Source organism: Hoplias malabaricus, chromosome 5 (assembly GCF_029633855.1).
Source record: "Hoplias malabaricus isolate fHopMal1 chromosome 5, fHopMal1.hap1, whole genome shotgun sequence".
NCBI classification, from domain to species: Eukaryota; Metazoa; Chordata; class Actinopteri; order Characiformes; family Erythrinidae; genus Hoplias; species Hoplias malabaricus.
The window spans coordinates 30,003,077-30,017,533 of record NC_089804.1 but is presented as its reverse complement, the minus strand read 5'-3'; the positions used below and the strand labels follow the sequence as shown (position 1 = coordinate 30,017,533).

Here is a 14,457-nt window from a genome sequence, read left to right as displayed (position 1 = left end):
CAAGTCATTGTGGGATTTTAGGACACAGTAGCTGCAGTGGAGTAGTGAGGCAGACTCCGTGGTGGTGTTTATATTACCCGATGTAAAAATGGGGTGATATGGTCAATGCTTGCTTTGACAACTGCCACATGCGTACTGCAGATGTAGTATATGAATTTATTCTAGGTTGGAAGTAAACCAATGAAACTCTGTCGCCAATTTAACAAAGAGACATTGTAACAGCCATCAGACAAACAAACATCAAACATGTGAAGGTGAGGACATGATTTTCCTTCAAAAGATTGTAGCTGTGTGCTGTGCATTGATAAATATTTACCTCAGTGTTATAAACCTCATAAAACCATAAACCATGACTTACATTTGGTGAACTGAAAATGAAATGTATATGCTGCATTAAAAGCAGTATTCATATCTTGCATACAACATGCTGCCATAATACATCATGGAACAATATTGATTACTGTTACACTGAAGTAAATGTAAAGAGCTCACCGTAACAGTAACTAAACTTCAAATACAAAACATAAATGAAGTGGCAGTATAACCTTCAAATGACTGACATGTCAAAGTCAAAATAAAAGCAAATTTAATATAACACAGTAAATAAGTCAAATACATAAGAAAAGCATACTACAAAAAGTGTGAATTTAGCCTACCGAATTCACAAATGCAAATGTCATGACATGAGAAAACTATTTTATTCCTGTTTTACATCAGCCTAAACTCTCGATATGGATTTATAATCTTGCTATATCTGCATAGGTCTATTTTTACAGGTGTGAATTGTAGTCTATTTTAATTCAAATAAAATAGTTACAGGATTAGTTTATCGAATGGTGAAGTGTTAAATCAGCTTACAGTCTACGTCTAAAAGCAGATAAATCCTGGTTCAAATCCAGTGTCTAATATAAGTTGATATTCAAAGCGAGCCTACTCAACTATCTTTAGGTTTGGGTTTAATAGAGAATAAGGCATGACCTACCCAGAATGCAATGCATTATTATGTAGTTGCCCATTCTTTACATAGGTACTGATGTAATAAAACAGCACTTTTGTTTTCACCAAGATTCAGGAGCCATTTTAGGAACTTAAGTGTTTCAGAACTTAGCTGAAGTAGAACTACAGATTTCCTCAACTTCTTGTTTGTGTTCCCACTGTAGCACAGGAACAGTGACAACATATGGACAATTACACAAGTAACACATACTTTATGACAGTTATGTCACTTCAACAGTCACAGGGGTGTTAGTGTGTGTTGTGCAGGTACAAGTAGCTCCACCATGTAAATGCAAATCAGAGAGCAGCTCATCTACTGGCACAGGTTGTGGTAGTCATAATGTGTTTCCTCAATGGTCACAGGATGCTGCCCACAGGATGTGGTTGGCTGGATTTTTTTTTTGGAGGACTGCTCTTAGTCCAGCAGGGACACTAATGTATGATCCACTCGTACCTGTGATAGGGGTGGGCTAAAATAACATCATAATATTTCAAGGTATTTTGGTGATAGCGATATTCTTGGCGATATGACAAACCACTTTTATTTATTTCCTTCTTTAGCTAATCCTTCCACCAGAGCAGATTTCTGTTGTACTTCTCTGTGCCTAAATGGCTCATGTAAAGAACGTATGCCGTATAATGGGTAACTGCATGACGTCATCACGTAAACAAGCCAGAATATCACTATGATCACAATACTGATTTTTAAAATTGTTTTAATTGGTCCTGTGGTGGTTCTAAAAAATACAAAAGAAAGCAGAGAAATAGTTGAACGGCAGTTCAAAATCGGCCTTTATTTCTCAAAAACACATATTAAAAAAATAAATAATTAATATATATATATATATATATATATATATATATATATATATATATATATATTTTTTTTTTTTTTTTTTTTACTATGTCCTACATTTTTTTACTGAAAAATTCCAGGAATGAAAATGTGCCTAACACTGGTCATTATTTTTTTCTGCTCTCAGACTTATTCTGAAAGTTTAGCACTTGATATACATCAGTCAGTCCATGTAGCCGCATGAATGGAGTTTCTGAGGTACTGAGGGTCCATAGCTAAGAGTGCGGTACACATTGTGGTCATCTGAGACGGTGAAATGGGGTAAAGCTCTCCTTCAGTAAAGGTCACAGTGCTGGCTGTGTCAGAACCATCAGCTTGGCCAGCGTAAATTGGTTTGGGACAGCTCACAAAAGGTCCTCAGTGCAACTGAGACAATGACCTTTCCATCCAAAAGAACAATTCAGTATATACAGTGGGTTCTGCAGTAAAAAAAATCCTCTCCACTTCAAAAAGCAATCCCAATTAGCATTTGAAATGTTTTACTGCAAATATGTACTGGTTGGAGAGGGGGAGTAAATAAGGCAGTGGAAGGATGGTATGTAAATGAACATAATGAGATCCTGAGAGAATAGCCCTACATTGAGCTTCCTGTGGTAGAGAAAGATGAATGGAATTGCAACAATGCTAGCTGTGCTCACGTCACAAGGCTACAAGTCTTGGCAGCCCCAGTCTGGTGCTAAAACCACTTAGCAAGACTCAGAGACAAACTGGGCACTGTGTACAACACAATGCTGCTGCTACTTTTTTTTTTTTTTTGAAGAGGGAGCAGGCACAGTCAAAAAACTGGATCACTGTTAGCACTGCACCATCACTAACATGCTAGCGTGCAGCTGTTTCCGTTACATTTCTGTTCGTAAAAGCAGCTAAGGGCATGGCTTTTTAGGCTTTCTTGACTCAGGAAATCATACAGCATGGAGAAAGGCATGCAGAGAGAGAGAGAGAGAACAAGGAAAGGAGAGTGTAGAGAACAAGGAAAAAGAAAAAAAATAATAATAGGCACGTCATTGTCTCTTACAGAGAATTATCACTCAGGCAGAATGAATGCCTCCCAATCCTATTATTCATCTCACATCAAAAGGAGAAGCATAATAGATCCAGGCTTCATCGGATAGAGGGGGTGGATATCATGGCCTGATTTGCATACTACAACCTTTTTCCAGCTCAGTGTGGGCTGGGCTCCAACGTCATAGAGCCACTAACCCACAGAGCCTGCGAAGACCAAGGGCATGGACACATCAACAAATTCAATCACGCAGAAAATGACATAACAATGAAAAAAAAAAAAGAAATTACAATCAAACCTAGGTAGGTTGCACAAGTACTGATGTTATGTGTAATTAAGCCACAAAAGAAGCTTTTAGCCCTAAGCCTTTCATGGCTGACCACAATCTATTTTTACTCCCTGTACCCATAAAGCGTGAGCTTTTAAGAAAGCTCCTTGTGCTGTGGTTAGCTTGACACTCCAAAAGCAGACGCCTACATGCTCCAGCAAGGCACGGCGTGTGCACAGACCAAAATAAGAGACACAGGGCAAGAAAGGAAGGGGCGAACAAATCCACTACAAATTCTCCTGGGATGTTTGCTGGTGGAACAGGATTGCTAGGCCTATATTTAGCCATGAATTAAAGTCAAAAGCCAGTGGTGTCTTTTACACAGAAAGACTAATCTGCAGCATGAGACGTGGATTATGAAATCAAAGAGAAATCCACCCAGGTGCATTAGACAATGGCACACACTGTAGAGAAGATTCCCCCTGTCTGGGATTTAAAGATGATGGTGAAACCAATGGGTGTGTGCAGTAGAGGAAGGAGGGAGAAAAACAAAACAAAACACGACAGCAGTTTTTTCAGTGTCAATTCATTCGTTTTCTTAAAGTTCCATTGTCAGGAAATGTATTTTTCTGCTTATCTATCTTGAAAAGTATGATTACTTTATTTAAGCAGCACAGACAACCATTTGTCACATCCCTTCTCTTATTACTTCAGAGTAAATATTTAGTTGAAATTCTTCTGACATAGTGTGTTAAACTGTGATTAATCTGAACAAAGTAAATGTGTTTCAGTGCTTCGAATTTTACAGCCGTTTACAGATTTGTTTAAAGTTAAATGCCTATATTTAAAAATGATACAGTGATAGTTAGTCTATAAATACCAGCCCTACCAAGAGTTAGATATAAAACTACCCTAAAACCTTTAGCAGGAGTTAATCTGGTCAGAAGACATTACTAGTGTTGGTACTCATAAATCATTTGAAGAGCAAAAAGATACAATACATTCATTCATTCATTGTCTGTAACAACTTAACCAGTTCAGGTTAATTTATTTTAGTAATTAATGTAATTGGTAATTAGTTTCCTATTGAATTACATTTATATATGTATGAATGGAACACAGAAAAACTAAATGTAGAGGAGCAGGCAGGTGGTGCCTGACTGTGAGCAGAATGACCGAAGGTGGCCGTACTGAGCTGCAGTGAGCCCAGATCTTATTGGCCTGCAGCAGCAGGCAGGAAAGCCAGAGAAAGAGGGAATTCCTGTGGCTTGGCACAGTTCAGGGAGAGAGGCGTGGCCTGCTGTGTTTACTGCACTATCACTGAGAAACAACCTCTCCAAGGAGAAAACGGCACTCAGATCTGTTGTTTTCCACTTTGTATCCTGCACGCTTCACTTTTGTTCCATCATCATTTAGAGCAGAAGGGAGAAAAAGAAGGGAAGACTGGAGAACACTGAATCTGAAATAGACCTGAGGTGAAAAATAATAGCTTAACACTTTATAATGTAGGCTTATATTTTTATTACGCTTATACATCAACTATTCTGAATCACACTGTGTCACACTAATGGCTATGTTACATAGCTACTGCACACATAGACTCATAGATAGACTCTTAGGGATTAGACCGTGGGCTTTTTGTGAAACTCGACATACGTGGAAATGCAGACTCAAAACTAAAGCTAAGAGAAAATAAAAAGGTTTAAAAACAGTAGTTTCAGTCTGACAAGTGAAATATAATAATGCTGTTTTCATACTATATCATGAAAAGTGTGTGCTTTGAAAACACTCGATAAATTATTTATTCATTCATTCATTCATTCATTATCTGTAACCGTTTATACACTTCAGAGCCTACCTGGAATCACTGGGCGCAAGGCAGGAATACACCTTGGAGGAGGCGCCAGTCCTTCACAGGGCAACATACACACTCACACATTCACTCACACCTACGGACACTTTTGAGTCACCATTCCTCAATAAATTACTTTATTGGAAATAATGACGAATGATATATCAGTAGCCAATATGTGGATTTTATTTTGACATCTGTTAAATCACAACTATGTCTGCCGTATGGACGTTTTTCACAGTTTCTGCAGAGAAGAGTCTATGGGATTAAATTAATCCATTGCTATGAAAAATGTGAAAACTTATTTAAAATATCAGCGACACTTAGAACACGCACACACAGAGCTGGAAAAAGAACAGAAAGTTACCCTCAGCCACCACAGTGCTGGAGCCCTTCATATATTAAACTCTTTAAAATAGATATTGAGTAATTAAGTGATTGAATTTATTACTGAAAACACGGTGAAGAATAATTACACACACTCGCTCAAACATACTCTTTCTCCCACACTCTGAGCTGCTTTTTGCCTTAAACCAATGTGAACTTTCTTTAAATACAAAAAGATAAAATTATCAGCCATTAATATCAGTATTGACTACTCCAAGGTGCTAATTATCGGTTATCGTATCAGCCCCAAAAAATTCAAATCGGTGCATCCCTAATTAGAAGCATGATTTTCACACAGATACCAAACTTGGAAGGTGAAGAGCATGTTTCCTCCAAGGCGCATGTAACCAGCAACTGCATCCGCTACAGCACATCATTAGTCAGCTGAACATGCTGTTGTGGAACACTAACTACAAATTCTGTTACAACAGCTAACAAAGAGCCATGTTGTCTAGCACTGTGCTGAGAGAAGGGATGGGTCCAGGAACTGACAATATTAACACCAGCACAACTTATATCTAATGAGGTGCTTAGATAAAGGAACAGATTTGTAGACAACGTCAAACCAGCAACGGTTGTTGACTGTAAAATATAATTCACTCAAGCTGTCACTCATAGCACTCGGTTTGCCAATCAAATTTTTAACCTTTTTGGTGGATTTCAACCAACAAAAATAGGTTCAGGAACTTGAAAAGTTTGTTTGAAGCGGGAACCAGAATAGGTTTTTCAGCACAAACCGCATCTGCGGGTGTGTCTAATTGTACAGGAGCAAGGAGCAATCTTCTCACTTGTGTTTACTGCCACTGTGCAATGCCCTCTGTTGATGACGTGTTCTGCGATGTTTCCCCAGTTCCATTAAAACTGGCATAAGTGCGGGCTGGTTTGCTGAACAACACTAAGGTTCTTATAAGCCAGAGTAGAACCAGTTCAAGAACCAGCGCTCTCCGGAAAATTGTTGCCAATTGTATTCTGACTTGGATCCAAGACCAGAGCCAACAATTATTTTTTGTTTTTGTTGTTGTTTTAACTCTATCCAGTTTTCTCTTAATTTTAGTTGTCATCAGATCTACCTGTTAGCTAGGATTCACCCAATCACACAATATTCCCCCAACCTGGGAGTGTTTTAACAAGCACATGGTTCCTAGAAGTCATGTGAAAGCAACTATCATTGCTATTACTGTATAGATACTGTACAGCTCAACATGCTCGGAGAAAAATGCTAAGTCTCCACACTATTTATTCCAGCTTTGACTAGGATTGTGCTTCTGAAGAGGGGAGACAGAAGGCTTTCCCAACCCACCCAGAGAGTGAAGCCAGCTGTGATTTCTAGGGCTGCTGGCCTCTGAAGGCATCACACGGGATTAAACTATGTCCTACATTTTAAATGTGAGTCTACTGTTCTGCTATTTGGCTGGCTTACAAACAGAAAATCTAAACATCATATATCATTAAAGTTTATGGGGAATACGTCTCTAAGTAACTTACATTTTTGCTGTATTGCTCACCTTTAATATTAGCTATAGTGTGAGAAACAAAATGCAGGCAAGTTTGAAATTCTTCTTAAACAGACATAACACTAAAATAACCCATATTGCTGAGTTTCTACAAATCAAGTCTCCATTCACAGAAAACTGACAAAGAAGAATGTTTGCTTGTGGTTTAACAACTTAATCTGAGATGTATTCAAAAGGGTATTGCAGCTGGAGCTGCAGAAAATAAACCTCAGCTGCTGTTAGCCAACCAACGTATGTACAAAAATCATGCCACACTCCTCAATATGTTTTTGAGAGTCCACATATATTTAGGGTGGAGGGAGAGGCAGAAAGGGGGGAGAGGGTGGGGGGGAACACTTTGGTCTTCCCTCAAAAATCCATGGTTAATATGAAATCCTGTTGGTTAAATGCCTGGAGTAAATTAATAGCTGATGCTTCTAGGCTCTGTAAAGCACTCCAGAGAGCGTGGCTTGCAACAGGCCAAGAGTGGAGGTCTTAAGGTTAAAAAGCCTATTTAAATTTCAGAGTGGTGCATTCCCTGCCTCTTTGTGCTTTTCTCCGCAGTGGAGCCACTGTGGACAGGTTAGAGAGCGATGCCCCTTTAAGTGCTCCACCTGGGAGTATTTTACAGGTACGGGGGCTTAGACAGTTATAAGAACCTGCATTCGTGAACTTCGCATTCAGTGCTAACACTACAGTACTGACTTTCATACTTCACATACAATATATTTATATAAACACTCAAATAAAAGCTGAATATTTACAAAGTGCACCGTGGTGTGTATGGAAACTGAAAGCAGAGTGGACGGCATACAGATCGTATTTATGAAGGGTTTCAGTGGCCTTAGAATATGGTTGCACAAACATTTGATGGTTAATTTGTATTCTGATATTGGAGAGAAAAAGCAGAAAAGAGCAGGTAGAAAAAAGTATTGAGATTATATTGAGTCAGGGAGGAAACCTCAGCTGCGGTTCTTCACTAGAACATTGTGTAGTGCATTTGTTATATGTGCTTGTAAATACAAATACTATGCCAGTCAATCCAGTTCACAGGGGGTTATTCTTTCACATACTGAAGTTTGCTCCACTGTGGGAGGAAATTATACAAGCTTCTTTAAGTTTTAAAGCCCTGTCTCACTTTCCTTGAAAAGACAGTCGAGGTGAAAAACTATGCATTTAGGAGACGTGCATCATCTCACAAAAAAATCTGTATTAGTATAAAGTTTTATTAAAGGTCCCAAGTGCATTTTCCAATGTGCAAATCACCATAATCACACAGTGAAGTGACATAATGTGTGTATGGATTCTAGTATGTATATGTTGCATGTGTAGGAATAGGTGTATAGTATGTATGGATGTGTGTATATTTATATTAACAAGAATGTGTGTAAATTTATATTGACAAGAAAGTATCCTTGATATAATCACAAAACTGTATTCAGTCCATTAAGCACTGTTTGCAAATTCCTCTCAGAGAGGAGGACTGGACCCAAGTATGGTTCTACTTTATAGAAGAAACAGACTGAGAACTACCTTGTTAGTCACAGTGTTGATGGCCACAGTCGGAGAGGTACTTCCAGAGATGATGCAGTCCATTCCCAGAGAGTCTGATTCCAGGCTGTAGGGTGTGGAAGCCTGCAGAGAAACCAATAAATTACCATTAAAACAACAGCTCACTGGGGAAAACAGGAAATTATACATATTTGCCCTTTCCCCCAAATGTAATCATTCAGTTGGGTTCCAAAGTTAGTTTATTTGGTTTAGCACAGGAATTTAACACCTAATATAGAGGCAATACAAAACACTAACAAGCAATAAAGGTTTATATCTTTCCAATATGACAAAAGATACAGGCAATATTAAGGCAAGATGGCTGCCTACTACTGCTTTTATTAGAGTTCAAGCATGCAGTGCTTCTTCTTCTTCTAATTTATTATTATGATTTTTCTCCAGTAAAACTTGTGCGGAAGAGACTGTAGGATGTACAGACACCAGACTTGGAGGTAGTTTGTGTTCACCTGTTTGTGACACTGATTGTGACACAGTGTGACATAGAAACAAAATTCTTTTTTCCCCCAGATTCCTCAGGTCACACCCTACAAAAAAGCCCTAAGAACCTATAAGCTTCACCCACTTTAACTTTATTCGCTTAATATGCAAAATCACAGAGATTTTTTTGCGCAAACTATCCATCCATCCATCCATTATCTGTAACCGCTTATCCAATTTAGTCCCTGGATATTTACCCAATATGGACATATGTGATATGAGCGGAATCCTAAGAACCGGAACTTTAATAATCATAAAAAATATGTTGGGATTTAATCACTGCGTGGTTCCAGACTCTGCCTAAAGACAGGGGTGGAGCTTGCATTCCAAAAAAGAGACATATACAGCTATAACACATGAAAGCTTTTCCCAAATGTTACAAAATTCACATAGTTGATCCCAGAAGGGCCCACATGAAGCCAGAAGATATGATTGTGTTATGGTTCAAGCTTAGTTTTCTGTAGTGTTGCACCAATACTGATACAGTATCGATATTTGCACCAATACTGGCACGTAAACACAGTTTTGTATCAGCTACAGAGAGCACTGATACCATAGGTGTGTTTGAAATGGCCCACTACTCACTATTCACTTCATGTAGTACACAGGGCTCTTTTCGGGACACACCCCATGAAGCAGATACTGATGTGCATGCACGCAAGTAGATGCAGCTCGAAATTCACAATACACGATGTTGTCGATTTTAACACACTACACGACCCCAAACAAACACACAACTCACGTGTCCTAGGAGACCCAAATAAATACAGACGTTCAAGTCTCTGCAGTTATTGTTTGTGCTACTGTTTGTATAGATACAAAAAAAAAGTATTACCTACAGGTAATACTTGTTATTTGGGGACATGTGCATCCAGCATTATGTATATGTTTTAGTTTCTCATAGTTTTACCGTTTACTCCGTCTTCCACTGTAGAGCTCCACTGCACGTGCCTGTGTTTACTTTCTGTTCTCCATTCTCATTGGCCGTTGAAAGGACTTGTTCAGCCTTAAGTTGGTGGAGAGTTTACACTATGTGACTACATACAATGTTGAAAAAAAATAAAAAATAAAAATAAAAAAATAAAAAAATATCAACAATTTGCTGCCACTGGTCTGAAACGCGATTTAGAGGCAAAAATGTTTAGAATCAGGCTAAAAGTCATGTAGTGTAACACCAGCTTAAGGCATACCAAAGACACTGACTTCATTCAAGCAACCACAAAGAAGCACACTAACAGGTCAGCAGCCGTCCTTAAAGTGCATTTCACACTATGACAAATATCCTCATTTTACATTTTTAATGTGCATTCAAGCTTATTATATCTTATTAGCAATACACTGCTTTAATATAATAAAATCTGTAACTATAACAATATAAATATCTAGATTTATAGGCAACTATATAGTATTTAAGATTGATAGAGTTGGTATCGGTACTTGATATAGGCAGATACTTGAACTTGAAATATTGGTATCGGTAGGGCAAAAGTGGTGTCGGTGCATCCATAGTTTTCTGTATTATGTACTTCTGTCCATTTTTGAAAAAAATATGTCATAAAGTGTGAGAAACCTCGTCTGTTTGTGATCTGAGATTACTTAAAGGAAAGGTTCATGTTGAATACTCAAAGCCCTTTGTATAATAAACCAAAATATATGTGCTACTAAAAACAGCTGGTAGTCATTTAGCTATTGCCAATTCAACCCACTTGCTAGGACTCTTCACTCATGATACAAAGCTGTGAGGGCAAAGGCTAGCACATGCTATTTCTGAGACATGAAGTCAGCCTTCCCTGTAGTTAATGCAACTCAACTAGACAACTCAATGAGCTTGGAGGGCAAGAATTAAGCTGAGTTGATAGGGAGAGGGTGAAGGCCATCCTACCTACACTGAGGGAGCAAAACCCTCATGAACTTCGATCACTGGTGAATTTTACATTGTCACTGCGGAATCAAAGGTTTGCTCCCTCTACTGAAGACAGAGCAAGAAACACAGTTAATTAATTACTCAAACTCAATCAGACTATTTAGGATATCTAGATATGTTGGTATGCTGTGCAAAATGTCAATAAAATCAATATTTCAAATATAAAAAAGAGTGAGTTTTTTATTAATATTATTATTATTATTATTTTAATATATGCACATTTTGAATATTATGCCAGCAACACATTAAATTTTAATTGGGGCACGTGTTGCATCACCTCCTTTTTAAACACCCTGTAAATGTTTGGGAACAGACGAGACAACGAGACATTCCTGCTTGATTACAGGATTTTTTACCAATAATAAATAATAATCATAATAAATGCTGGGTGGTTCCTCTCTTTCTGAGCCTGGAGGATGTGGCATCACTTCAGCTCAGTCTATCTTAAACATGTTCAGGTCCAGTGAAGAAATATTTGCTGAGTCAAAGCCCACCCCATACCCAAAATATTAGATAGCTATAAGCTGATTCCTATGTAAATAAGGCAGTAACATACTGCATTTATAATGATGTGGAAAAGCATTTTATTAACATTAACGTTACAGAGTGAGGCTGTGTCACAAAAAAAAAAAAAACATACTATGAAACATACTACGCTACTAAAAAACAATGCTAAGGGTGGTATATATATTTTCATGCTATTCAGTGCAGCAGTATGCAGTCTGGAACATGGCCAGAGACTAATGTTAATTTGCTGCATGTTTAAAATGCTTTCTCACAACCTGAACACAGCTAATATTAACGTTATCAAACTCTTAGATCCTCCTCTGTTACCCTAACAGTTATATACAAGCCACTTTCATAACTGTAATTAGCCATCATTGTTATCTGCTGTGCTCTCGTTACTGACCTCAGACTCAGAGCTGGTAAAAACTAAGACACTGACGTGAATAGGAGGCCAGTGAAGCTTATGATTGCAGCAACTTTATACTTAAACAGGTAGCTTAAAAGCTGAAAGAAGACCCACCTTGTCTGACTCACTGCCAAAACGTGTTAATCTCGGTGGTGCATTTTCAAAATAAAAGTTTGGGGGAAGAGCATATTTATATATATTTTGTGGGGGACACGTCCTCCTCATCCCCCGTGGTTACTACGCCAATGGCCAGGTGAATGCCTTATCACAGCATCACTGACTGCAATGAGCCTGTTTTGCACTACACATCTTTTCAAAATGGAGTCGCATGCTTGATACTGCCACTCTCAAGTCATAAATGTTATACACATGTCTACTGCCCTGTTGTACTGTTTATATTGTTCTGCCGCAATTAACATGCAGACATCAATTATTATCATTCGCACTATGGTTCCAGGCAGGCTACATTTTTCTGGTCTCCTATCTAATGGTCTTTTAACATGTTTAAGGGCTATTAATGAATCCATTGTGAGTGGGTGCTTTTTATTGAGTAAGTTTTATTGGCAAAACACAAAGGTATTAATAAAAACAGGCATAAAAATGCTAATTTCTTATGATTCCTTGCGCCCCATCTGCAATACCTATGCACCCCCCACACTTTGAGAAAAACTGCTGTAGATGAATAAACCTCCATGTTCTCTGTTATTTTACCTTGAGAAATGTACATGATTCTTGAATTGCTTCACACTTTGTCCATGCAGCTTTCCACAGAATGATGAACACCTTCCTATTCACTAGAGCTGAAAGATTTAGCCTCTGTACTCTGTAAGAAATTTTGTCGCTGTGGTAGTACATTTTGCTGTCTCTGTGGTGGTATCCTCAAGGATACATATTTGTACCTTTAATTAGGGAATATAATTGTACCTTATTTTATTATAATTGTAAATTTTAAAATGGTGTTGATTTCATACACCCCATTTCATCTTCAGGACTTTTATTATGCTTTCAGTTTTATAATGAAAGATTACAGACATGTATTTCTCCTTCCGGAGAAAAGAATGTAATGCACTTTTAAGGAAAATAAATTGGACTTTTAAATACTGTTTTACCTTTAAAGGTTTTTTTCAGTACCTTTAGTTTGTACCTTTATTGACCAATATTGTACCTCTACCATACCTTTTTTCTGAGAGTGTAAGATGCTGCTTTTAAAGACAGCCATGTCAATGACCTATTGCCAATTAACCAAATGTTATTTTTGTAGCATTATGCAAATTTTAAAATGGGCATATACGATATATAAAAAATACACAACATATCATAGTTTCAACATCTGAAATTATATTTTTTGCAGAGCTTTCAAGTAAATATAGGTTTTAAACCATTTGCATATCATTGAATTATTTTGTTATTTATATTTTGCACAGCATCTCTGCTTTTTTTCTTTTTTTTAGAAATGGCAGTGGTGATTAAGGTTTTGATTCCCTGTTTTAAGTTAAAATATAGCCGCAAGCGGCAATTAACGGGGTTCTCGCTTAACAGGCCTGTTTGGAAGCAATAGGCCTACATCGCTGACATGCTACCTTTAAAAGCATTTCTATAAGTAGAATCTGAAATTTGAACCCATTTGAGTAAAGTATGAAGGAGTTAGAGATGTTCAAGTAAAACCTGTGATAAGCTGAAGAGGTTCATTTGCATATGGCAGCCATCTTGAATCAAAATGTCAACAATCGTTCTATAATTAAGTGGGTCAGACTCATGTGAATGTTTTGGCACCAAGCTCAAGGGAATTGGTCAAAAATTCAAAGACTTATTGACAAAAGTATATTTTGCAAATTATGCAAATTAGCTCAACATCTAAGTGGGCTGAGCTAAATGATCCAATAGCAAATTAGTTTGTCTAAAGCCAAGGAATAAGGGGAAAAAAAGGTTATAGATTAAAGATTTAATCTATAGGCCTTATGGTGTAGGAGATATAGACCGCAATGCTTTTCCCTTTGCTATAGCGCCACCATCTGGCCAAAGAGTGTCATTTTCCTTGGCTGAGTCATTTCACACCTGCTGGATGTTGCTGCCAAGGGAGGTGTTTCTGGGCCTTATGGTCTTTGCTCCACATAGCATTCATAGTGGCACTACAGAGCCACTGTAGTTCAACAGCACAACGTATAGTTTTAGACTGCCATCTGCTGGTGAGAAATAACTACTTTCACATATATTTAGCTCTGCCATGAATGCACATATAGAAACATTTGAGTGTGTACTCCTATGTGGATATTTACCTAACATGGACATATGTGGTATTAGCTGAATCCAAAGGATCCAAACTTTAATACTGATCAAAAATTGTTGCCTTGCGCCCAATGATTCCAGGTAGGCTCTGGACCCACCGCGACCCTGAACTGGATAAGCGGTTACAGATAATGAATGAATGAATGAAAGAAAGAATTGTTGCACTTTTAATACTATGTAGCTTACAGGCCCCTCACAATAAGAGAGATCTAGCATGTATTCCACAAGTCAAATATAAGCTATATGTGTACACTAATATACACCTATAACTCAAAAACACTTTCCCCAAAAATTTTAAAACTTCAACATGCTTGATCAGACTGAGGAGCAGATGTCATAATTAAGTTGGTGTGAAACTGCATTCCTAGATGGCGCTATAACATAAAAAAGCCAATTTAATCAGTTTTTGTCCAATTGTATCGCCCCCTTT

The 14,457-nt window shown here is 37.8% G+C and overlaps 1 protein-coding gene across 1 annotated transcript in view; it reads right to left on the bottom strand.

Moving 5' to 3' along the window:
* foxj3 (forkhead box J3) overlaps positions 1–14,457 on the bottom strand; it is a 153,356-nt gene that overhangs the window by 25,273 nt on the left and 113,626 nt on the right. The window contains exon 5 of the mRNA XM_066672262.1: positions 8,389–8,490. Within this exon, the coding sequence (XP_066528359.1) occupies positions 8,389–8,490 (102 nt within the window). The remainder of the gene's footprint in view (positions 1–8,388; positions 8,491–14,457) is intronic.